This window comes from Lepidochelys kempii, chromosome 18, assembly GCF_965140265.1.
Source record: "Lepidochelys kempii isolate rLepKem1 chromosome 18, rLepKem1.hap2, whole genome shotgun sequence".
NCBI classification, from domain to species: domain Eukaryota; kingdom Metazoa; phylum Chordata; order Testudines; family Cheloniidae; genus Lepidochelys; species Lepidochelys kempii.
In genome coordinates, this window is record NC_133273.1 from 16,318,960 (window position 1) to 16,345,563 (window position 26,604).

The 26,604-nt window shown below is 51.4% G+C and overlaps 1 protein-coding gene across 11 annotated transcripts in view; it reads left to right on the forward strand.

Annotated features, from left to right (window-relative positions):
• The window catches only part of AGRN (agrin), a 224,539-nt gene that overhangs the window by 112,588 nt on the left and 85,347 nt on the right, over nucleotides 1–26,604 (forward strand). For all 11 annotated transcript variants that reach the window (XM_073316432.1, XM_073316436.1, XM_073316437.1 and 8 more), the window contains one exon: nucleotides 1,034–1,081. In XM_073316432.1, coding sequence (XP_073172533.1) covers nucleotides 1,034–1,081 — 48 coding nt within the window. The remainder of the gene's footprint in view (nucleotides 1–1,033; nucleotides 1,082–26,604) is intronic.

Here is a 26,604-nt window from a genome sequence, read left to right on the forward strand (position 1 = left end):
CTACAGCACTGGATTGGCCCTCGGGAGCCCCGGGGTCAATTTTTACCTCTGCCTTAGTCTCGCTTTCTGACCTTGGGCAAGCCACTTGCGAAAGATGCGGGTAACTAGATTGCTCCACCCTAATTCGGGAGCTGGAGGTGAAGATGTTTTCTATGGGGAAATACGATAGGCAGGGATGAAGGGAGCAGGCCCCTGAGCTAACAAAATGCATTTTGGAGAAGCCCCCTCTGTCCATCAGGTTCTGATTTATTTTCAGAGGGAGGGCTTGTAACTTATTAGGCTTCTCTCCCCATGGCTCGGTTCGTAATTCTGTAGGATCCTTTTCAGTCACATGGTCTGCATCTTGCATCTCCCCATGGCTCAGGCTATCCATTTGTCTTACTGTTTTCCCCACCACCACCCTGCCACGCCTCCTCCTTGCATGCATGGCTGTGGCTCTCAAAATCGTGTTGCTGATCAACTTGAATGTGTTGATGAATTGGTGTCTTGGGAGGCTCTTGGGCGATAGGTAATAAATAGTTTGATTTGCATCACAGCTGAGCTGGGTGGCCTTGATGAAATGACACGTAATTGCCCAAGGCAGCAAGAAATAACCTCCCTGAATGGTGGAAAGGCTTTGCCAGAGCCAGGTTTGACATACAGCCCCAGTTCGCAATGCCTGCTCCTGGTTCGTCAGTGTTGCCTGGCACAGAGGTTCAGTTCGGTAGGAAACTCTGAATCATCAGGTCTGAAGCCAAATGAGTCTCGTGAAGATGTTTTGGGATCTGCAGTTCAGCAGCAAAGCCAGAACTCCTGGATTCTCCTCCTGATTACAGCTGGCTTGCTCTGTCACCTGGGGGCGGTTGCTTAGCCGCTCTGGGCCTACATCCCCAGGGGCGGATGTGAGGCTTAAGCTTTGAGATCCTTGGTGAAGGACCCTAGAGAAGTTTTTAATACCATGCTCTAACCATGGGCAGTGCTTTGCGGAGAGGCGGGAGGGTTGGTGACAGTACTGGAGGAGTCTCTGATCTCCCCTGTGTTTGTTTCTTTGCAGACAAGCCCGGTAACTATTTCCCCCCGCCACCGCCACCGCCGCAGGATGGTAAGTACAGGATCGCTTCCTGATGCTTGATTTTTTTGCACTTGAGATGCACTTGTAAGCAAATCACTGGAGCCTCTTCTGCTTCCTGCAGCTGCCTCGTGGAGAAGCGCCTCCCTGACCCAGTGATCTATTTCTCAGCCTGATTCATTTCTCTTTCTCCCCTGAGCTAAATCGCTGGTTCACACACGCACGCTCCCTCCCTTCCCTCTTGCAGCCTGAGCTGGCGGGGCTCCCCCCTCCCCCCTCACCATTTCTCTGCTGGCCTAAGAGGGAGCAGAGCGGCTTTGTCTGCTCTCCTTCCTGGAAAGATGCAACACCGTGTGGCTCCTTTTCTCTGACACCCATTCTTGAGACGAGGTGGCATGAACCCATCTAGAACTGCCGCGGGCAGATCTTCTAAACCTGTGATCGCTCTGCTGGCAAACCCCAGCTAGGCCATTTAGCCTGATGGGATGGAGGGGACCAGAGGTGGGATCTTAGTCGGCTTGTAGGGGGGAAAAGTACTGATGGCTAATTCGACGGCCATAATGCAGTTGTCCCCCAGGTGCGCTGGGCATTGGTACCGGGGTGGGATAGTCGAACGAAGAGCTGAGTGGCTGGTTTGCTGACAAGTTAGAGGCCGTGGGGGAGGAGGTGCCCTGGGCACACGGTGCTGAGAGCTCCAAGCAGGATGGCCAGGGAAAGCCCCTTTTCAAGGTGGTGACGTGTTAGTGTGCGGGAGGCGTGAGGGAGCAATTCTCCCCCTCATGGTCTCTTTTGTCTCCTCAGTGCATAGTTAAGCTCACAAGTTTTGAGGCTTCGGAAAGGAACAACCCAAGACCTTGCCCGAGAAGTAGAATAATCCGAGCTATTGGTTTACCATCTTTACAAAAATCCTTTTTTCTCAAGTCTTTGCTGGCAAAAGGCTCAGAGACTGAAGGCCTCTGCTTAAGCACTGCATGGGCAACAGCTGTACAAGCTTCCTTCCTGCTCCCCTGGCTCCCCTGCCAATGTGCCACAAACCTTGGCCCAATAGCCCCAGTAGGCATGGATAACAGGCTGGCAGTGCTTTCCTAAACTGGGAAAGGGTTAAGTGGGTTCTGCAGACTCACTGAGGCAGATGGCTCATTGCCTCTTCTGGATAAAAGAGGTGGGAGGTGCTTTTGGAGAGAGGGGACATAGGGTGTGGGCTGAGCAGTCCAGAAAGGAGGCACCTTTGGAGCAGCCAAGCCTAGAGTGAAGGTTTGAGCTGTTCTTTAACTTTGTTGGTAAAGCCACATCCCTAGGATATACAGACCAGTTTGGGAAAGGCTCCAGGGCTTGGAGCGACTGGGGAAGTTGAGTCACCATGGCCCATCCCGTCTTTGAGCTCTCTTCTGTACTAACACTGCACAAAATCTGTCAGGCTCTGACTGCAGCTTTCACAGCACTTTGAGTATCCTCCTGGCATCAGAGGCCAAATGGAAACTGGTTTGCAGCTGGGCATCGGGTACCTTTTACTGCCATGGTCATAAATGTCTTTCTTGACAGTGAGCCAGCTGGATGCTTAGAAATGTCGACCATAACTTTCTCCCATTCCCTGGGTTATTTGCATCCCTGATGGAGCCAGAAGACTTCCTGCTCCTGGATTCCCTGCTATCCCTTTATTTTAACCCTCCTTGCCGCAGTGGAGTCCCCCTTCCCCAGAGCCCAATGCTATTTCCCTGGTAGGAAAAAGGTCTCATTTTCTCCCTACATTCTGTGCAATCACCCTATCCATGTTTCACTGGTTGAATGCACAGATAACCCCATCTAAAAATGCAGCCGATTATAGCATGTTAGTTTCTCTTTCTCTCTCGCTTTCTCAGGGTGGGGAGGAAGATGGGAGAGAAACAGATGCCAGATAAAATGTCGTTAATCTATAATTGGACCCAAGAAGACATATAATTCAAAAATAAAAAGGAACGTAGGTGTATCTCCCATCTCGGGGCTCTGAAATATTAATAACCCAACTCATCCAGCTGACACATTCCACCGCGTCCCCCGGCAGGAGGTGGAAATGCACACTGTTCACGCGGGTGCCTAAAGAGGGCCCTCTCTGTGGGCCTAAAACGTTTCAAATGCACCTGATAAAAATCTGGAACGCCTCCCCCACCCTTATGGTGCTTTGGGGTGCAGCGTGGAGAGAGGGGGGTGCAGATTTCTTCACAAGACCGACTCCCCAGCCCTGTGTGTACGGGACTGCGCCAGAGAACCTGGTGGCGTCAGTCACCCCTCATCTGGCCCCCATTCTGTGCAGACTTGGGTGCATTCTTAATTTTTCAGCTCAGACGTAGTCCGTCGATGTCCGTGGGGTTACTCACGGGCTTAAAGTAAAGCATGTGCGCAAGTCTTTGCAGGATGGGGGCTCTCGTTTGCAGAGTCTCCTGGGCTGTACCTGGGTCTCCTAATCCAGTTAAAGGGTTGGTGAGGCCAGGGCGATCAGGTACCATGGGGCGGGAGCGGTAGAAGAATGGAGCTAGACAGACACCCGTACTGTAATTTGCCCATGTGGTTGTATTTGTCCTACATTACAACCTTTAATTGTGGAGGACCTCTTCCATTAGTAGCCTTAAACCACTTACCCCCTCCCACTCCCAGTTCTCACAACTTGCTAGCTATTGAAAGACACTGAGGGAGGAGGGGATGGAATCTCTTTCTCTTTTATACAAGAGTTTTGGCCCTCCCCAGCTCCCCTCACAGCCACGAAGTCGTGACACTGAATTAGTGATGTCACGTACATTGTTCTCGGGCAGCAGTCAATTGTGCGGGGTGGTGATGGCATCAATCAGCAGGCAGGCATTCCTGGGAGGGGTACCTTGTCAGAGCGCTGCGAATATGCACTGTACTCACAGAGCACACAGCAACTGGCAGGCGCTGTCAGTTGCTTTTTCTCCAACTCTGCTCCACACAGAGTGCCGCTCTTCGGGGTTGTTACTGCTTTACGTTCTGGGCCAGATCTCAGCTCTTGCAAATCTGCATCGCCCTATTGACTCCAGGGAGTTTACTTCCATTTACACCAGCTGAGGATCTGTGGTTCTGTATTTTTATCTTGAAGCCCTAACGCTCTTTTGGGTTGGGTTAGGTTAGGTTTTTTTTTTCAAATATAATATCTTGATTTCCAAACAGTGATACCCAGCTAGACATGAGACTATATTATAGAGAAGCAGCAAACCAAAATCCTGGAAAGCTGAGCTTATCCTCCTGATGCCGCCTCCCTCACAATCTTCCATTGCATCACATCCTGCTCTGGTACATGTCCGGGTTTCTCTTTAGATAAGGGAAATGACCCTATTGCGTTAAAACTCCATTTGTGTCATTAATATTCTCAATAAGATGCTCCTGTGGAACAATTTCTGTCGTGTCAAGTCTGCCTGGTCCAGTGGGATGAGTGAATTTTTTCCATGTTCTCTTTGCATAACCGAGGTTAACGAGGGTCCATATTTCTTCCGAAAGCCTTTGTGGTTACGATCATCGATTAAAAAGCATGAGGCATGGTGGGCTGAGCTGAAACCCTGGATTCTTGGAGGAAGCTGGCTCCAAATTTTGGACCCAGGTTTGGCGTTTGGGTTCCCCGCTGCAAGGAATGGCTGGAAAATGAAGCTGCCTTTTAACCTCCATGGTGGGATGATGCCCACCCCCACATGCCCAGTGTTGGGGGGCTAGGATGAGAGAATAAAACTGGGCCTTCCTCTGAAAATTCCAAAGCACGGACAGGAAAACCAGAGGTTCCCCCCTGTCCCCATCCCCAAGAATCCTTTTGAAATTGAGGATAAGACTGAGTGTCCAGAGGATCCCCAGTTCAAATAGAGCTCCCCTGGCCCCCTCCCGGTGCTGGGCAAGCTCTGCTGTTCAGGAGGGCCACGGAGCATGTATCCCTCTGCGGGAACACTGGTGGTCGTGGGAATGAGGGGCTAAGTACAGATGGGTGTGGTTCCAGCATCCCCCATGCACTGCAATCCTGACCTGCAGCGGCCTGGGCTCCCCATCACAGCCCCGTCAATGCGCCTTGCCCCTTCAGATACCTCCTTCCCAGGCCTCCTCCCCGCTGTGTCCCCGCAGCTCCCTCCTGCCCTCTGGCAGGTCCTTCTGATTCCAGGTCCTGGCACTTTCTGGGAAAACAGTGCCAAGCGTGGCATGCTCTCCGGCTTTGTGACATGGGCATGCATTTGCGAGGAACTAATTTGAGGCCGCCCAGCTCATTTCACGTGTGACTTGCAACGAGTTTGAGAGGGAAAGGATGGAAGGTGGTTTTGTGGCACCGCCCAGCTCCTGCTTAGGGGACCACGGCAACCTGGGCCCAGGCTGCTTTATGGCCTGCCAGGTTTTTGAAGTGCCTACATTGTGCTCAGCACTGTACACAACCCAATCCATCGGCTGCACGTGACTGCTAATTAAATACCCTTGGGGCAGGTCCTGGACCAGACCCCGCTGGATGGGCTGATGAGTCTTATCTGATTCCTCCTATTTCTTTGTTAGCCGGGTGCTAATCAGACGTGCAGTGCCCCACTCGGGGGACATTTCCCCCCGTCTCTCCTCTTGCGCGGACTTCCCTTCCCCACGCTCCACAACCAAAGCACTGGCGATGTCAGAGCGGGGAACGAAGCCAGCATTCAACTCTCTTCCTCCCCCCACCTCATGCTCTCACAGGAAGCCAGGAATCCGGCCCAGCACCTGTGACATCAGATCCCACCTTTATCCCTACCTGCCCCCACCCCACTGTAACTGCCCAGGCATGGGGAAAGCGTAAATGGCCTTCTCTCTGCTTCACTTACCCCACACCTGGGAGTTTTGATCTAGCCCCTATGGCCTGAGGCAATTCCCTTGACCTCTGTGCCTTAGTTTCCTCAATCTCTCTCCAAGGGGCCACTCAGGATGTGAGGTGCAGCGTAAGGGCCTATCCTCACTATTTGCTCTGTCCCCCAAGAAGCTCTTTCCTTCCCATGGATATTCTCTGAGACCAGGCTGAACCCCGGGGGCAGTTGCTGTTCCTTTCCCTGGGGTGAAGAGAGCCGAGCTCAGTGGCGTCCTGGATCAAAGCACGTGTGCCGACCTGCCGCTCTTGGGGAGCCCCTGGCCTGCTCCTAAACTCTGAGGCTACCTCACCGTCTCCCCCACACTCCTGCTGGGAGAGGGAGACCATCCCCCACCGCTCTGAGCCCGAATGTGCCTCTGACCAGCATGCTGTCCTCTGGGGTGTCTCCAGCCCGCAGGGGACCCCTCCCAGTTATTCACCAGGGCTCGGGGATGGATGCCAGTGCTGCTGATGGCTTTGGGAGCTGCTGGTCAATCTCCCGCTGGCTTGATGAGTGCGGTTGGAGCCAGGCGGGTCCCTCCCCAACCGGGCCCAGGCAGAGCGCTAAGCGCCTGTTTATGGACCCATAAAACCTGCCGCGATGCATGAGGGGGAAGAGCCATTTGATAAATTAAATATCGGAAAAATCACTTTCTCTGGCCTGGCAGCCCCATAAATATAGGGTGTGCAGAGCAGAGGCTGGCTGGGCAAAGGAGTGGGGGCAGTGTTTGCTTTGCAGGCAGCTTTTCTCTTTTGCATTGAGAATCAGTTAGCCGATTAAATCCCAAAGAGCCGTAAATCCGACAGTTTGACTCTGTCTGGCCGCTGGGGCGCTCTCTCTCCTGCCCTCGGTGCTTTGCTGTGGCTTCAGGTCTATGCAGGCGGGCTCCTGACCGGATCCTGGTAGCCTTTCACGAGAGACCATCACTGAGGCCTTGGCTGCTTTGCTGACTGTTGACCATTCCCTTTCCCCTGAGCCGCGGTGCTCTGGGGTGGAAATCCAGTCTGTTTTGTCCTGCGTTGTAGCCTGTCCCCATCTAGGTATGTGCGTGTGGCATCACTGGTGGATACCGGCGGGGATGGAAGGCGGCCGTGCTTTGTATTTAGAATCTGTTTCACGCCAGGGTTGCAAAATATCCCCCCACCCCCCTTCAAAAGAATCAGCAGCCGTTTTCTTTCTCTGCCCCACCCTCGCTGGGCCTGCGCTGAGTGATGGCGAAAGAGCTCGTCTCGACGGGGGCCCCTCCAGCGCCAGGCAGAGACAACTTAGCCGGGTGCTGGGGGGAAGCCCGCGGTGCGTGCGCACTACCAGCTGTGTGCTCTTTTGATTTTATTTTTTTAGTCGCTGTTCCCCAGCGTGTGGGGATACGAGTCCAGCGCCTTGCACCAGTGCTAAATTCACTTCACAAGGGGAAAAAAACAACAATGTAATTACATTTTTACTTCAGTTGCTTGGGGTTTCAGCAGAGATGGCAATAATTCTGTCGCTCCCCTTCTTCCAACCACTTCCCCGTCTTTCTCTGTTATCGGTTATCACCTGGAAATTTGCCCAGGAACTTGACAGTGCAAACACTTTGGGAGCCCAGGAACTGGAAGGGGTTATCTGTCTGGCTTGGCAGAATCTGTTCAATGTCTAAAGTGTTGGAGACGGGGCGGGGGCTCCGCCATCTGCATGGATGCTTTGGATCTTTCTGTCTTATAGGCTTTGTCTGCGGCTGAGCGTAAACCTTGCTTCAGACTTAAGGAGTCAGTGGTTTGGGTCTTGCCTGTCCCAGTCAGTGCTGTGCTGGGGGAGAGTTGCTGCTTTTTCGACTGTTTAATTTAACTGCCTTAATTCACGCCTGTGATTAATGGGCTTCTGTGGCTTCCTCTACCCGGGGAGCTATCGATAAAGATGTAATTGGAGGGATAACTGACTTCAGCTGAAAAATCATGCAAGGGCCTTAGTCCTCCTCACCTTGCCTTTTGCAGTGCTGGCTATTCGCACAGTCCATGTGGCACCTGCAGCTGGCTGGGAGTGAGTTTGGTCATGTCTTGCAAAAGAAAGTCTGAGCAAAAATATCATCTGAGAGGAAGGATGGGTTTGTGGTGAAGGCTCTGGCCTGGAACTTGAGAGATCTGGAGTGAACTCCCACCTCTGCCATAGACTCACTGTGTGACCTTAGGCAAGTCAATTAATCTCTCTGAGTCTCAGTTCCCCACTTGTAAAATAGGGGATAATAAACCTTCCTTTCTGTCTTATCTATTTAGATTGTAAACTGTTTGGAGCAGGGTGTGTGTAGGGGTGTATGTGTGTGAGCGGAAAGTAGGTCAGTACCATTATCCCTATTTTACAGCGGTCTTACTCAGCAGTCCCAGTTCATTTTGCTTGTCTGACAGGTGAATTTAGAAAGAGGTGAGTGGCTTGCTGGCCCCCCTCTCCTATTCTATCTAGGTTCTTATACTGCGCTTCTCACCACCCTTGTCTGAGTGCCTTTGAACAGTGGGCCACACATCTGTCCTGGGTTATTTGGTCTCTCATCCTCTCCCAAAAGAAGCAGGTGCAGAGAAGTGTCTTGTGTTTGATGGGTTGTGGGTTTCAATATAGCTGTTGCTCTGTGGTTGTGTTAGAGAAGGCAGCTCAAAGAAATGCACCGCACACTTGGAGTGGAAGGTGGGGAGGTTTGGGATGGTCCTTCGCTCCTGGGGGAGTCCATTGCACAGCCTCAGACCGACCTTGGAGAAAGCCCTGTCTCCCATGCAGTTGAGTTTTACACTTAGGCCAGGTCTGCACTACAGACCTAGATGTCATTCTCCTGACCTAACCCCTTTGTTGGCAGAGCACTGCCGACAGGAGCCTGCTGCCGCCTCTCGGGGAGGTGGATTAACTACACCAATGGGCCACGTAGGAGTGTCTTCACAAACGCAGTGCTGTACGTAAATACAAGCCCTTACTGTTGAGCGTTCCGGCGTGCCAGAGGAACGTAGCTGCTGACCACGGTCTTCCTCCCGGAGCTTTAGGCAATCAGTATTGGCAAATGTAAGTGACGAAAGGCAATTCATGAGCAAGCTGGATAGCAGGGCTACCTCTAGGGTTCTGGGGAGATCACCCCCCCAAAGAGCTGAATTCCAGATTGTAATTCCCTGAGTGAACCCCAGCGTTGCTCAGATCTGGGTAATGTAACAGCTCTGGTCCGCTATCTCTAAACTATTGGCTCCTGTTAAATGAGTGTGGAAGGCCACGTTTGAGCTGGTAACACAGGTAAGGCTTCCCTATTCCTCTTTTTCTATGTTCCCGTTCAGGTCTGCCTGCTCATGCCTGCGTAGAGGCTGGCTTGCCTTGTGAAGGTTTGTAGCTGTGGCTTCAGATGGAATTTCCTCGCTTTAGCCTGCCTTCAAGGGGAAGGCTCTGTTTGAATGCTGTGATCACGGGACGCGCAAGCTCTAATGCTGGGGCAGGACCTCCCAATGCTGGAGTCCATCCTCATATATACGTGAAAGGGCCGGTCCTGTGGCGGTTCATGTAACTGGAGTGCGCAGTGGTGTTCATGTCACAGCTGAGGATTTCTCATGAGTGGCTCCTGGAGATGGCATGCTGTGGTGCCTACACGGGGCTGGCGTCTTCCTGCTGCACCCGCTGGGAGAGGGCAAATGGACTTCCAGAAAGCAGGAAAGCACCTGTCTGATTGGCTGGTCTCCTCCTGGCAAGTCCCACAGTGACTGAGCTTGGGCATCCTGGGGTCTCGTTGCAGCCGGAGATGGGATGAGAACAGAGTAACCAGGTGCCCCAGCAAATGATCCTAAACCGGGTCCTTTGTCCTGTGTTCCATGTTCTCCACCTCCCTGCTGTAAGCTCCTCATGCTGGGCTGAGCTGGGAAGGCCAATGGTGGGTTTGCTGGGCCCTAAGATGGTGGGTGATCTCCCAGCTGAATTGTTGCATGTGCTTGGGTAGGCAGCAGGGTCAGCACTCCACGAATTCACACCCAGATGCTCCAGACCCTGCAACGGAGCTTGGGGAAGTTCCTTGCTGCTGCCCAGCGCTGCTGCAGCTGGGACCCAAAGCTTCTCTCAAAGGCAGGGGTAGAGCTGCAGCACCAGGGTCACGGGAAGGCTGAGAAGTGGCCCCCGCCTCTGGCAAGTGAGCCCCGCCGGCTTCCACAGCCTCCCTGTTCCCCCGCTCTCCAACCCCATCTCCAAGCCAACATTCGGAGTGGTGCCCTGGGCTGCTTTCCTGAGGGGCCTGGCTGGTTCCAGACAAACAGCTCTGCCCTTTCTTCAGCGCCTGCCTGAGGGGGCAAGGGAGGGGAAATTCAGTCGTACCAGGAGGGAAAGCTGGAAAAACACCACTTAAACGAAACCCCGTAAACTCTTCAGTCTCTTCCCCATCGTGCGCCCGGCCACCTTCCGCTGCTGATCCCATCCTCTGCCTCTTGGCCCCTGCAGAATGAATTCGTAGCCCCGGCTGCCTGGAGGGGCTCAGCTAGATCCAGGGAGTTTAGATGCACCACAGCCCTCCTCTTCTTCCTCTGCCCACCAATCATTTCTCCACCCCGCGCGCGCGCTCTCACTCACACACACACACACACACGCACACACAGAGCGTGGAGTCTGGAGCTGGGCTAACTCTCGGCAGCTTGAGTGGGGAAATTGATCCACTGCAGCTGTAATCCACCTAACTAAGGCCTGAGGCCCCTGTGTCCACCTCCATCAATTCTTCACCTAACAAATTCACCCAGACAGTGAGACTTTGATGCTAAGCCCCACTGAGGCTCCTTCCAGGCCCTGAATGGCTGCCATGACCTCTCGTCTCCATGCTGGAGACGGGGAGGTAAGAAAAGCTTCAGGGCAAATCGCATTTGACCCCGAGCCATTGGGACCACATGGGCCTCTTAAACTATTTAGAGACCATCTTGCCTGATTGTGTTGTCAAGCCTCTTGTCACAAACACAATTGCGGCTAAGTAAATCCTCCTTGACGGAGGCCTTGTGCATGTAAACAGGATCTCCAGCTCTGCAGCGGGGAGCAGAGGGAGTCTCGTTTTCCCCCTACCTGAACTCCCAGCCCTCCCTTATGGGGGAATCATTGCTGTGGCAGCCAGCTGTCATGTCAAACCAGGATGAGGCTGCTGGTGGGGAATCGTCTTGCAGGGTACCAAGATCCTTCATGCCAATAGCTTTGGGTTTAAGCACTGGGGGAAGGGAGAGGCCTACAAAATCCAGTGTCTGCCTAAAATTCTTTGACGGACTAGAACGTGGAGGTCTCCCCAGAGGGAGAGTCAGTTGCTGTGCACAGGGGCTGGGTGTTTTGCTTTGCATGGCATCTCTGCGCAGGCGGTGGGTGTATATTCTGAAGGCTTTTGGGAAAGCTGGGGGTAATTTTCCCAAGATGTTGGAGAAAGCCTGTAATGGTTTCAGGCTCTGACCAGGGGCTGTGCGGGGTGCTCAGGTAGTAGCTAATGAACCAAACTTCTGCCAGTCCGTTAATAGCCTACTAACCTAGAGGATCGTTAAAACACCATCATTTTGGATTCTCACGGTTTGTGACCTCGCCAGAACTCCTCTGGGTGGCTCCCTCTCTTTTACTCTGCAGCAGCCCTGTAATTAACACACAGCCAGGCCCTTGCTATGGTCCTTACAGTGCTCATGGCAGAGCTTGTTGTCCTTCCTTTCCTTCTGGGAAAGTTGAAGAGCCGCCTGTCCGAGGGCTGCTAGGTGGTGTGCGGAGAAGTCAGGAGAATTGGAGCATGGCAGGAATTTTGTCACACATCACATCACAAAAAATGGCCCTTTCAGTTTGTTAAATTTTTATACTGGGTTCTTCAGCAACTTTATCCCCACTCCCTGCCAGCTGCTCCCTTTAATTACATACAGCCTTGCAGCTCCCTAAGACTTTATTAAAATATAGACGGAAGTATTGACCTACTGATCTGTTTTCATTGCACTTCTGTGCCACGGCTCAGGGCTTGATCTTGAGAGGAAGGGGGAGCTCGCAGCTCCCTCCAAAGTCGATCAGACACTTGTGTTGTTACACTTGCTTGGTGACCCAAGACCATTTGTGTTCCCATGGCAGGGTCTGGCTGCTTCCCAGCTTACTGGATCCTGCACCGCAGTTACAGTGGTAAACGTACAGCGTTCTGCTGATTTCTAATCATGAATAATTCCCATGGCAATAGGTTGAAATCATAGGAGACAAAATCAGAGCTCTGCTTGTAGAAAAGGGGGGTGGAAGGAGAGGGAAGAGAGCTCTTGTTCTAAGCATAAATACCTGAAATGTGAAAGGGAATACAGAAAACCTAACAACTGCTCTTTGTACCAATGTGGTTCGGGAGGAAGAATGTATGATTTCCCTCAGTATGCCACGGCTTCTCTTCCTCAATAACACCCGAGAAGGAGATGACAGAATGAACCCCACTGGAAGGTCACTGATGAAGTCAGCAATCCCATGGCAGTGGTCTGTTGGGTGGTACCAACTATACCATGCCATCCTGGGCTTCTACCTGTTCCTGTCAGCCAGTGGCTAGAGGGTGAGGAAGAATGGCCTAGTGGTTAGTGTGTTAGCCTGGGATTCAAGAGACTTGAGTTCAATTCCTAGCTCTGCCACAAACTCTCTGCATGACTGTGGGCATGTCACTTAGCCTCTTTGTGCCTCAGTTCCCTGTGTGGAAAAGGGGGAGATTAGTACTTCCCTACTGCACCAGGGCATCATGAGGATAAATGCATTAAAGACCGGGGTGGTCAGATACTGTTGTAAGGACCTAAGAAAGGTAGAAAACTCCCATGGGAGCAGAATGGGACCTTTCAGAAGGATGTGAAACCAATCCACTGCCAGGCTATAGAAATCGTACAGGGTGGCTGTGGAAGGATCCTGTTCAGGACTGGCAAAGCTGCTTGTTACTTGGATAACTTTCCATTATCTCTGCTTGTGGCTTTCCTGGTGTGGACCCACTGCGGGTGAAGATCCGAGGCGCCTAGAACGTGGCTGGCCCCCTGCCAGAGGCAGGCAGGGCACGCTCTGTCAGCAGCAGACACTCGGGGCTCCTTGCTTCTTCCTGGAATGGGAACGTGCCCGTTACTTGTTCTGGGATGTTGGCTCTGCTGTGCACCCCAGGAGCTCTGCCGTGGCAGAGCACGCTTCAGCTCAGCCAGTTCGCACTGGTTCAGGGTTGCTCTGGAGAGAGAATAGATGCTAAACATAGCTCATCTTACTGCTCAGCTTTTGGAAAGTAGCGGTGGTTATTAGACACCACTTTTGATCTCTTGAGAGTATTTTTTTCCCCTCTCCATTTGCAGTGAAGTTTTAGCTTTCTCTTGAGGATCAATTTATGCACTTTCATGTTGCAAGGTTTAACTATCCAGGGAAAAGGGGAAGATGGGAGAACTGTCAAGCTTGTATTGCCTTGTCTTGTCTGATCCTGGAACCTCACTCGGGCAGTATCAACGCAGCCACCCACCCCTCCTTCGAAACCCTCCCCTCATCCCAGCTCCACCATCTGGCTGGTTGTCCTGCTGGCCACATAGTCATGGGGAATTGTGTCCAGAAAGCTATCATCAGAGAAATTGGGTGCTCTCTCCCCCATGTGTGCTCCTAGCCTCTGCTGAGCAGGGAGCATGCTGGAATCCTCCTCTCAATTCCTTATAGGGCTGACCTGTTGTGTTACGACAAACCATCAGCTCAGCCCTGGAACGAACTTGGCTTGGTTTTTATGTGAGGTTTTCCTGCTGGCTTAATTTTGTGCCTGGCACTGGCTTTTATCCTGTGGAGGCTAAGGAGACTCTATGGGTTCTGAATAAGCTTCCTTGCAGCTTTGTACCTGACTCTGATGACCAAGTGGGACAGTCTACTTCATCCTGTAGCCGTGTGATTCAGTGTAGGACCCGTGGCTACTTCCCCAAAGCTCTTGTAAATTACACGTGTATGATTTGAGTCTGGGCCTTCATTACAGATTTCAGCATCCCAGGGTCTTCGAGGGAGCAACAAGTCCAGCCACTGGTCTTCCTGCATAAGAACAACCATACTGGCCTCTCTGCTGGAAACAGCTGTACAGATCCTAACAGCATTCATCACCCCTTTACAGCGCTGCAGGTGCCGGTGGCACATGCCGAACGCAGTTCAGAAGCCGACCCTGCTGCACTGAATCTGGACAGGCCCCCGTACAAATGAGGCTCGAGTGGGGGAGCAGTGGGAGGAGTGGAGCGTGGTGGTGGGAGGAGTGGAGAGGTCTGAAGCTGAGGGAAGAGGGTTGGTGCCTGGGAGGAATGATGCTTCTCCCGGCATGGAGGGGACGGGCCAATGGGGAGGTGCATGGGAAAACTTTACCTGTGCTGAGAGCAGGGCCCTATTGCGCTAGGCGCTGTACAGATGCATAGAGAGAGACAGTCCCTGCCCTAAAGAGCTCAAGGTCCAACAGATGAGCCGGACACAGCGAGGGAGGGAAAGCAGAGGTGTGGATAGGGGAAGTGACTTGCCGAAGTCACCCACCAGGTCGCTGGTGGAGGCAGGAATTGAACCTAGTTCTCCTGACTCCAATTCCCCATCCGGCAGGCCCCCCTGCCTCCAGCTGGCCCTTGGCCTCCCCAGTAGGGGGCACGGCTGCACGCCATGTCCTGTGAGCAGTTGCTGCCGACTCGAGACAGTTTGGCTCTCACCATTGGATTGAGAAAACAGCCTGCAGGGTGCCAGAGTCTGGACCTGGCACTTCAGTCACTGATTCCAGTCCCTCCGCCCCAGGCTTGTCTCTCTGGCCCCTCCAGAGCCACTTTTTCCCTCAGGCCATTCTCCCCCCACCCCTTGCCGTTCACCAGCAGTGACCGCGGTGTTCCCACAGACACTCCAGAACCATCTCTGATCTCCATGACACAGTGAGCGACTCGTCGTTTTTGTGACAGGTCAAATGCTGGCCAGGAAGAGGAGGCTCTGTGGTGCACAGCTGTCACCCCGTCGGACTGTAGGTTTCCTGAGTGCCCCTTGCCAGACTAAAGATTTCCCTTTGCTTTGGGGCAGGCTGCTGCAGTGAACTAGTGCATTAAATACACGCCCCCACTGAGGAACTGGCATTGGACCTGCAGTGGGTCACGGTTGAGAGCCCCTAGCCGCCTTACCCAGTGAAACTGGTAGCCTCCCTGTAGAGGAGCAGAAGAAGGCTGTAGGTCAGAGGTTGCAGGGTATCGGCAGAGCTTTGCGGGCAGCCCAGCACCAGCAGAGCCAGAGTGCTGGAGCTCTTCAATGAGGCAGAGCTACTCCCTTCTGGCTCTGCACATCACCTCGTCTTCTGTGTCTGCCCGAAAGTCTCTTGTTTCTTAGACAGGACCGAGCCCTAAACTGGTACTAATCACGAAAGACTGGGCAAGGCTTCTGCCTATTCCACGCCTGTTGGGCTCTCCCCTTTCCCCCCGAGCGAGCCTCTTCTGTCTGTAATGTTCATGGCGAAGCCCTCAGTACATTATGGATTGCAAGCAGAACTTTGATGGTGGATCCAGCTCACAGCAGCCATTGCTATCGGTCGGGCCGATGCATATTTGAGTGCGATCATGGGTAATTAGGGCCGGCACCTCCGCTCCGGTCAGTGTAGCCTTAAGGTGCCATTGCCATGTTTAATATTTAATATGAGCAGCAGACAAAGAAACCTGAGTCACCAAAAATGCCAATGTGGAAGGATCTGGCCCAAAGCCGAAGGCTACCCCTACCGTACCCTGTGGGGGGGGCTTGCCAAAGGCTGAGCGCTGATGCCATGCAGTCTGGGCAAGGCTAGTGAGAGGCAGGGTTCAGCTTTGGTCTGGTGGGTTTGTCAGACCGCAGAATTGAAGACCAGTTTTGAGTCTGGAACATTCACTAGTAATACGTAGCGCACACGTAGCACCTTCCATCTGTCAATCCCGATCCCTTTACAAAGGAGGTCAGTGTCAGTCTTCTTGCCTTCTGTCCAGAATCCTCTCTCTGGCTAATTTTGCAAAGTGTGGATTCAATAGCAGAGAACAGGTTAAAATGACTCTTAATTTCTTTCTTGTCCTCCTCTCTCCAGCTTGCTATATACACTACTTTCCTTTCCATTTGACTGTATCCTTCGCGTGTCGAGCTGTTTCTTCTGGTTTCACGGCTGAATGTTTCTTCGGGGCAGATTCTGTTCGTGACCATGTTTATTTCTAGTGAGGGTGATGGCCTGGAGCTTGTTAGAGAGAGAGGCCTTGATGCCAAACCCAGGGTGGAATGCACCTCTGACCTGCATCCATCCCTGAAACGGCTGATTAATTCTGTGGATGATTCAGCCAGCCTGCTCAGAGCTGTTCTCACCATGGGACTTGTGACAAATTAATGAGAGAGACTCCAGGTCGGTGTTTGATTTGCAAGAGTGACTTTGATGTTTCGAATAACGAGAACATGAAGTTTAAGCCCTGCCCACCCCAAGCTTTGCTCTACCCCATGGCTCCAGCACGCACTGCAGCTTGCCACCATTCTGCTGCCTGCCTGTCGATGGCTTCAGCTTTACTTCTGCCCCCCGGATAAACTCTCTCCCCCCCCCCCCACAGTGCCTGCTTGATTAGTGAAACATGTGTAACCCGCCTTTCCTTCCACTCCTCCTCCTGCTGCTTAGTGTGGACACAGGTGGCAGGACAATGCCGGTTGCAGCAGGGAGGGACTGGACTGGTTTGAAACATGTTCAAAGCTGGAGCGCTGAATGGGCCGGGCTTCTGTTTTTAGCGTCCATTACAAAAGTGGCATCTTGTGCACATAAAGCGCTTCTGCAGCAGCAGGGCAATGGCAAGCTGGGGCTGTAATTGGTGGGAGCACGGCAATTGTGCCCCGTTGGTTGCCGGGTGTGTGTATTTGTGTACTCGTTTACCACTATATAAAGAGTGGTGAATTACCAGGCTGCCTGGAAGGGAGGAAGTGCATGGTTTCCCAGGGATCCCCTGGGCTCCTGTCCTGAGCTGCTCTTGTGATCAGGTTCTTGAAGGGGTTAATTTAGTGGATTAAGTATAAGGGTTTGAAATCCCCAGGCCTTCTGGTAGTAGGAGTTAAGATCCTAGCAGCTGGGTCTGAGTCCTGCATCCTTCCCATGCAGACAGGCACATTGCCCATTACTTGGTGGGTCTTTCAGACATGACCTTAAAGTGGGGGGTCCTGCCTGCTCCATCTATTTACTAAGGCTTCTGTGGGGCTCTTTGTAACAGCCAGAGTTTGCAGCGGCATCACTAGCCAGTGTTTTCCCCTCTTCCCCCTGTTGTGCAGTAGGTTATTTGCTACCCTCCGGTTCCATTTCAGTGGGGTTGTATGCGAAAGCTAGTGAAGCACTAAGGGCAAAGAGGGACTATGGAGATAGATGGAGTACAAGGAGCCCACTCCAGCGTGGGCAAGGCTTGGACCACGTTAGCTCACGTTGTCTTTGGGCCTCCCAGTGCAGTGGAGGGGTGTGGCACGTGCCAATGCGATAACCTTGCTCCTTCTGTCATTGCCTCTATTGCAGGCGTTTGTGTATTCATGTCCCACTGTTAATTACTCTTGTCACCCCTCTCTTTCATCTGCTCCCACCATCTCTGCCTAAGGAAGACTTGATCACTCCCTGCCCTGTGCTAGGATCACCAGAACCGATGCCAGCTCTTCTGGCTAGGGAGCATGGAGATGAGCTGAGCTGGGCAGATTCCTGCAGCAAAGGATTGGGAGGTGGCAGGCACAGTGCAGACTTGCTCTGTGTCACTCTGCCAGTGCAGATCAAGCTCTAAGCAAGGAGGAATGGGCATATGTGTGTCACATACATAGAATGTCGTGTGACTATTACATGCAGCGAGGGATGGAACATATGTGTATAATAGTACCTACCTCATATATAGCGCTTTTCACTAGCGGGTCTCAAAGCACTTTACAAAAGGCGTCCAGTATCGTTATGCCTGTTTTACAGATGGGGAAACTGAGGCACAGAGAAGGAAAGGACTTGTCCTTCTGGGTGACCTTGGGCAGTAGCAGAACCAGGAATAGAACCCATGTCTCTACTCACCAGGCTGTTCATATCAGTTCACACAAATCACTGTATGACTTCCCACAAGTCCAGCATATAATACATGTAAATGACTTAGATTTCAGTCATCTTCATCTTCTCACAAGTCCGACTGTTACTCCAGTACTGGGGCCCTTGAGCAGAGAGGGCCAGTGCCAAAGGGCATAGCATTGGGGATGTTCACCACGAGCCCTCCACGGCTCACTGCCCAGGTGACCAAGTTGAAATCTGAGCCCCGCTCTCTGGAGCAGATGAGCCTTGTGGTTCGAGCCTTGTGGTTCCAGCCATGTGCACACAGGAGAGCAGGAATCTGTGTGTTACCTACACATCTAGGTGCCTGGCTTAGCGTGTTTACATAGGGTGGCTTCCAGCTGTTCTCCTGATGGTGTGAAAGTGGCAGATTCCTTCTCCCTCACCAAACAATCCGCTGCTGATGTAATTAATATTGATGGCAGGGAGGGTGGGCCCAAGTGGAGGAGCAAATGTGCACAGATGAGTCTCAGCTGGAGCTCCGGCCTAACTGGTCTCCATGGCAACATACACCTCAGTCTCATGCAGAATTCATGCTGGCCTTTCCCGTCCTCACACACACACACACAGTGCGGCTCCTTCCCCATCGCCTGCCCTCCCGCTCCGGGGACTTTGTTTTCCCTTTTTTGCTTTCCTCGCAAAGGAGGCACAAGAGCAGATACCTTCCACCCTGCCCCATTTAGCACCGGTCATTTCTTTACATATTCGATGGTGACACCCCAGGCCCCCGTCTCAGTGAAGATGGCTCAGGGTCTGCTCCAGAACCAGGTGCCATGGGGCATGAGGAAGGAAGGAGGTTTTATCCCTCACATGTGCCTGGCAATGCCTTCTAAGGAGGTGGGGCCAGGGGGTATCCAGAAGAGGACTGAAAAAGCTCATTGATAACTGTTCAAGGTTCAGGAAGAAACCTCTACCATGGTTAGATTGCTGCTTAATTGTCTCTTTATAGTGCTGGTCCCTGTCAGAGATAGGATAAGGGCCTGCATGAATCACTGATCTGATCCACTGGGACAGTGCCCATGTTCCTTGAAATATGGATCTAAGTCTTATTGCAGGAAGAAAATCCTCAATTTAAACTCTCTGAACTCATGCTCTAAGTAATCTATTGTAAAGCGGGGATGCTTCGCAAAGAGACGCAAAGATACCCCTCTTAGCTGGGTGGCCAGCAATACCCATTAGAGATGGAAAAGACCCATTAGACCATCTCAGCTATTTCCCTTCTCCCCTGCCCCTGCATCGTGACCAATCTAGGATTGTTCCCTTATGTGTATTCCCAAGGGCCTTGTCCTGTCTGAATTTAAATGACTTGACCAATGGAGCTTCCCAGAGGATAGTTTTCAGTCTAACAGTCAGCTAAAACCAAGCTTTCCTTAATATTCAGCCTAAATTTTCCACTGCTTAATTTCATCCTATTCCTTCCTGCTAATTCTGTCTCCTGGTATTACCCTGAACACTTCCTTTCTCTCCTTGTCATACATACCCCTTCAAACACTTACCTTCGTGCCTACCCTCTTAATGTTCATTGAGTTCAGCTCTGTGTATTTGTGTGCTATGATTTTACAATTTCTTGTGATAACAACACGGCTTTTATGGACAGTGGCCTGGTCCCTTTGAAGCCAGTGGAAAGATTCTTTTTGACTTCTGAGGGGGTTGGGTTGGGCCCCTCCAGCACTGCATTGTTGGACAGCAGTGGATGTGATGCAATGAGAGTTCAATGAAACATTCATAGAGGCATAATCTCTGTGCCCAAAAATGTTCCATTCAAGGGGAAGTTGGCCAGTTAAATGATTAGATCTGTTTCAAAGATGCCATTTTTGCGAGCGCCCTTCTGTAGTACATTCAAGACTAGGGACTTTGAATGAATCAGAGAAACGATAACTTGCTGCAATGAAGCACTGACTCCTACACCCATCCTGGATTTCCCAAATGTTGGCTCAATTTGCTTTCAGGATATTCACCTATCCCTTCCCAGGTCCCATACTGCAACGCGGCAAGAGCAGGTTTCGACACATTGCTATAAAGGCAATGTGCCATTAATGCAGGAGTTGCTGAAGCTTGAGCTGATGAGCCAGTGTTTGCCAAGCCGCCGCTGTAACAGACTTGAGGAGGGGTGCCTGTAACACACACCAGTGGATTACTCTTGTGTAAACTCTGGTCTAGGTGGACAAATGGAGAGGCCATGCTGTAGTGAGGAAAATGCATCATGTTAGAAAATTCATTCTGTGTTGTTACACATGGCACCTCACATATCTAGGAATAAATCCTGTTTAAAGATATGCTAGCTGCTCGTGGACAGCTAAAGGGTCACCGTGGTCATTTGAAGTGCTTGTCTACAGGAGGACACTCTGAAAAATTAATCTGAATTAATTTTTTTAATGGATTAGTTAAACTGCATTAAATCCCTGTGTGAATTCAGTTCGGCTTCATTCACTTTGGAAATGAATGAAGCTAAACTGAATTAAGGCCTCTCTAACTGTCTACACAGGGGCTTGATGCAATTTAACGAATCCATTTTAAATTCACACCTTCAGATCATTCAGATTAATTTTCCTGAGTGTCCCTGTGTAGACAAGACGTACCACATTTCTAACCTTGGCAGTCCTTGCCTACACTAAGGGGAAAATTGTACTTAAGATCATGTGAGTCAGTGCAGGTGGGGCATTTTCTCACTCTAGCCAAGCCCCACGATAGGCAGCGCTCACGTGCTTTAGCCAGTGTGTCAAAGTGAGATGGGTGCATGGAGTGTGAATAACTTCTGGAGGGAGGGGAAGCTTTGCTCCTCTCAAGCACAAAGACATACTGGGCAACTGTGCTTGGCATCTGCCAGCTGTTTGGTAGCATGTGACATTGGTGAAGGTCTCAGCTGAGTTCCCAGCAGCCCCCTGCAGATGTTGAATACCCTGAACTACCCCTTGGTCTGCTACTGGTGTGTTTGTCACTCGACTGGGATGACCTCTTTCTTTCCCCAGGGCATGTTCCTTCCTGGTGGAATTCTAGCCTGCAGTTTATCCTGACAGCAGCAGCATGTCTGTGGGTTTTTTTTTTTTTTTAATTTCTACCACCCCCACCCCTCCAGTTCCTGTAATCGGAGACATTTTAAACCACGAATGTAGGTAAATCCCACCTCCTATTTCCCACCCATGAGTTTTAATCAAGTTTCCTACTGAGCTTTTCTGATTGTTTTCTCCGCCTGTTCGGGCCTGTTCGGAGAGGGGACAAGCGCCTCTGTGATCTGGAGCTGATCCAGGCTGCCAAATGCACATTCTGCCTTCAGCGGGGGAGAAGGTGGAATTGTCAGGATTCCCTTCTCTCTGGGTCTCGACATTCCTCCCCCCCCTCCCCCCCCCTGTGTAGCACCTGTCCCCGACTTTCCTCGCAAGATTAACATCCAGGAGCAGGAGGCCAAGGTTGTTCTGGTCCCCGTGAAATGGCGTGAAGCATGCTTGTGTCTACCCCCACACTCCCAGCAGGCTCTTCATGTTAATATCACACCAAGTGCAGTTTGGGTACAGCCAGCAGGATCTGCAAGGCCGTAGTGCAAGCAAAGCGAGAGGGAGCCTGCCACGTGCGTGTGCGTGTAATGAGCAATCAGTGAGGAGTCTGAGCAGATTTTCTTTTTCAGTGCAAGAAAAAGGAGCAATTTAAGCATTTAAATCCCCAAATCCTTCTCTGGCTTGATAACAATAAACATAAGCAATAATAAAAACACTTCAGCTTATTATACCGAGCCTGTTGCCTTGGGCTCTCAATGCACTTGACAACGCTAGGCTGGTATTAGTCCTTAATGCTCATATGGAGACTTTCAGCCAGGGGTCTTCAATGGGTAGCAATTATTATCATCCCCATTTTATAAAAGGGGAAACTGAGGCACAGAGCCCCACAGCAAATCAGTGGCATAGCTGGGAACAGAAGTCAGGCCTTCTGACTCCCCTTGGTCCCCTGTTTCTCCTCCTAACCCCATTCTAATCACACACCATATTCTCTCTCCCAGCTGCCTGCTCTGAATGCTGGACACTCTGGCTTCCAGTGCCAATAGCCTCCAGAGAGGCCAAGGATTGGGTGCAGGGCCAGCCCCAGGGTTTTGGGAGAAGGGTCTGTACTCAGCCGTTCGTGCCCGGTCCCAGGCAGATTTCTTGGTAAACCCTGTAGCATATTTGAGGTTGGGGGAGTGGTTGGCAGAGAGGCTAGGGATCAGGGCGGCTGGCTCTAGCGGTGGATGGAAGGCAGAGGGAGAATCAGGATGAGGGTGTCTGTAACTGCCGGCCCGGGGGGCCCTGAGTTAATTATTTAAGTGTGTGGGACAGGGTAAGAAGGGACTGTAGTAGGAGTGGGACGTTGTTGGCGTGGCCCAGGACGGGGTGCTGTTAGAACCCCCACATATGGGGCCATGTGCCACTGCTCAGGTTACTCCTGCTGCAGTCCAGATTGAGTGGCCTGGGGAGGGCCCTGCTACTCTCCCTTAGAGAGAGAGTCCTTCCAGCTGAGGCCAAGAGGACAGGGTGGCGTGAGAGGGGCATCTTGCTCAGCTGCTGCCCGTGCTTTACCAGAAGCAGGGAGTTTAATTCTCCAAAGCCCAGTTACAGGCAACAGCAAAGCATGCCCTTCACAGCGCTGCTGGTACCGCCGGGCTGGGGCCTTTTCAACGCCTCCCACCAACCTCGTGCCACCGATCTAGTTCTCTGATTGGTGGAGCCTGAATCCTCCAGCGGTTTTAGACAGTGCCCCGTGGACATCTCTCTGGCCGTGGGTGAGCACCCAGCATCCCTGTGCCAACACCAGCAGTCGTTTCTATAGAAGAGCAACGCTACAGGAGGAAGAGCTATTTGTAAGTGTTCCCCTGGTGGGTTCGGTCCCTGCAGGGTAGAGGCCTCTGCCTGCTTGTTTTCAGCTGTTATCTGGGGCACTCTTTGCAGGGGAGAGCCTGGGCGTTGGAAGCGAGGAGGTGGAGGTCCAGCCATCTGCAGACCGCGGTTCGCTTGTGCCCCTCAGAACCCGAGTAAGGAGAGGTTGGTTGCTTTAATGATGATAAAAGTGACCCACTCACTTAGCAGTGCTGACCTAGGGCTATGAGGGAAAGTACCCTGGGCCGAATTAAAACCCAGGATAGGTTGTGCCAGGCGCAGAAGGCTGTGTGAGTGCCCTTATTTCAGCGTGAGTGGTTTATTTCAGCTTGACTCCACGCCACTCCTAGACCAAAATCAGAGGGTCCACACAGCATTTTGCACTGGGTTAGCTATATCCATTTGAAACCCAGTTTCGGTCACCACTATAGCTCTCTCCTGTAGATGAGACCCATATTGGTCTGGAATGATGGAGCCGGCACCTCTCTCCTTCCCATTCCTCCATCACCTGTTTCTTTGCCCATCCAGCCATTTCCCCTCCCGCAACCCCCTTGTTTGATGTCCTTGTGGACAATCCTGGAGCCCTGCCTTTCCTGGGGGGAGTTGGTTCCATTTTCTGGGCTCCCATTGGCCTCATTGTTGCTGATTTGCTCGTGTTCCCCGGCGCCTTTGGGGACGAGGGGGGCGTGTTTCCATACGTCACTTTTGTAGCTCGCTGGCTGTAACCGACCTGTGTACGTGACGCTACTTCCTTCCAGAGGGGCCATCCTCAGGAGCCTTCTGCAAATGCTGCGGGCTGTGAGCCCCCCCCCCTCCACACCCCCCCCCCCGCAAGGTCCGGTGGGCAGGCTGTTGTGTCATGAGGCCATCAGAGTTCATTCCTCCATCTGCTTGTCCTGGTGGGAGGGATGGTGGGGGAGGGGGAGCAGGCAGCCACCACTCCAGCTGTTGCTGATCTGGTGCTGCAGAGACAGACTCCTGTTAAAGGATGAAAGCTGTGACCCTTCTCCCCACTCCACCAGGCAGAGAAGGGCCGAGACCTTTCCCAGCTCTGGCTGTTCCTAGGAAAGGCCGGATCACCCTGGTTCGCCCAGTCCCCCTAGCTCAGAGAATGAAAACCCCCATTGACGTTCCCTCGCACCATACCGGGGGGAGCGCCCGAGCCTGGCATGGCCTAGCTCGAAGGAGGCTACAAATCCCGGCAGCTTTAGCCTTCCATTCCCCACCTCCTTCCCCTTCACTTAAACCTTCCTCCCTTTAGCAAGCACTGGCTCACCAGGGGAAGCAACGGAGAGCTCAGACCGACTCACTCACCATTGTAATGATGGCAGTTCTAACTGTAGCAGCAAATGAATTGGTACAAATCAATCCCACTGACGTCTGTCCCCCCCCCCACCTCCATCATGTGCATGTTTTTTTCCCCTCTGCTCCAGCAGAGCCAAGAACAGTTTGACAGGGAGTCGGGATAGTTCCTATAAGCTTGAGCCCTCCCTTTTGGCTTTGTGCAGCTTGCTGAAGTTTGTATTGCTAGTCCTACTCTACTTGCATCTTCCCCTCCCCTTCAGCAACCCGGGGGGCTTGGGGAAAGGTCAGCTCTCCTCTCTGGTTTTCTACCATTCACTAAGAGCTGACAAATGCACCACTGAAACCTTGTTCTTTGCAGTTCTAGGCACACACTGATTTAACTAGAACCATGATAGTCTTGAGACGCAATCCTCTCCATGCAAACACACACTGCTGTTGCACCAGCCAGCAGACTCGCTCCATGATTCAGAACATCCATGGGAGGATACCTAGTGATGGGGAATGTTATCCTCATTTTACAGATGGGGAAACCGAGGCACCCATTGGTTGTGACTCACTCAGGATCCTGCAGGGGAACAGTGACCCATAGTTCATCATGGGTGCAATTCCAGCTTTGGGGGCGATGGTGGGAGCTGCAGTTTAGACATTGCTCAGGTGTTCTGGCCATCATGTGGTCTAACCATGATGTGTAGGTGAAAGTGCAGCCTCCAAGATCTTAAGGCCCGAAGAGACCATTGCAGTCATCCAGTCTCGCCTCCTGCATAGCAGGCCAGAGATTTCATCCTATGAACCCTTGAATCTAGCCCACCTTGTGGTAAAACTAGAGCATCTCCCTTAGAAAGACATCCAATCTTGGTGTCTTGAAGCCTCTGGAGGGTTTACCACACCGCTAGAAATAGGGTTTCACTGGTTGATTACCCTCACTGTTTTTGTTTTTGTTTTGTTTTTTTAAAGCCCCTTATTTCCAGGTTGAGCTTGGCTAGGTTCAACCCCCACCCACCACAAAAAGCAGGGGCAGGTCTCTCCCACCGGTGCTAGGGGAGTATGGAGGAGTAGTTTTGCTAAGTAGATGCAGCCTGAGAGTCAGGGTTAGAACGCAGGTCTCCTGATGTCCAGTCTCTCTCTTGTGTGTGATGTTTCTGTAACTATCTCACGTATGTGGTTAGGTAGCTAGTGTGTAATTCATTGGTTCTAAGACCAGAAGGGATCTAGTCTGACCTCCTGTCTAACTCAGGCCAGAGGACTTCCCTGAACTCATTCCTGTTTGATCTGCAGCATCTCTTTTAGATTATCATGCTAAGACTGTCTCATCGCTACGTTCTGCTTTCTCGTCTCTGCATCGTGTCCATCTGTTGTCTATAGTCATATACTTCGATTATGAGGGAAAGGACCATCTCTTTGTTCTATGTTGGCACAGTGCCCAGCACAACTGAGCCTTGGCCTGTAAGTGATGCCTATAATCACAGCACGTGGAAAGATGAGCCTGAGTATTTTTAACTGCGAATTCAACTCATTCCAAACATGGGTGGGCATAAATGCTAAGAGGTTCTTGCCATCATGGGCAATCTTCCTGCTGTTTGATGTTTACTCAGACATAATCTGCTGTATTTTTTATTAGGATAGGAATCCCAGGAATATTTCTGACCACACTTGTTAGTACTTTATACCCCGATTCAGCAAAGCACCTGTGCACATGCTGAAGTCTTACTGTAGAAAATGGAACTGAAACGCGTGCTTAATGTTACAAACATGCTAAAGTGTTTTCCTGAATAGGGGCTTCGCGCCTCTTCCTTTTTTTAAAAAAAATAATAATTTTTTTTTCACTTTCCAAGTTTTAGTCTTTTGCCTGCTGTGGTAACTTCTGCCAGGATACCTAAAATTAAAGTACAACTGACAAGAGAGCCCTTTTGGAAAGGAAAACTCCTGCTGACTTCAGTGGGAATTTCATGCTATGCAGCGCTTGTATGGCTGAGCGTCTTTGCCAGTTATAATAAATCTGGTTTGTGTTTCTCAGATCTGATGGGAGAAGAGAGGTGTTTCTTTTATTCTCTCTGGGCTTTGTGCTTGCATAATCTAGCCACATCACGACATCGGACGGGCGCTTTGTAAAATCAAATTTAAAATCATCTGCTGGAAAAAAACATGTCATTACCAATAATACCTGAGATTACTAAAAGTGAAAGAAACGTAAACATCTGATTTGCTCATTACTGTTTAGCATTGGGGAAGGGGTGTTAGTTTTTTATTTATATGTTAGTCTTTCAGTGGAGATCCAGCAAAGTCAGTTTCATACACAGAGAGGAAATTCCACATCAGGGTCAGGAGTCCTCATCTTCGACATGCTGCTCCCACCCCAAGAAAAACACCACCCACTGAGGGTTCTCAGTGATACAGCCTCAGTGCTGTAATGTCTGCAGCTTCTAAAACAACCACATTCATTGGATTATTGGTTGATTGATTTCTTTTTTCTGTTAAAGTGGAAATGTGTCTATTGGACTCAGGTGTTATGAAAGCTTGTTTTTTACAGAATTGAAGCGTTTGGTCAAAATTAAGCTGACGCTGTCCCTTTGGCGAAATAAACACACT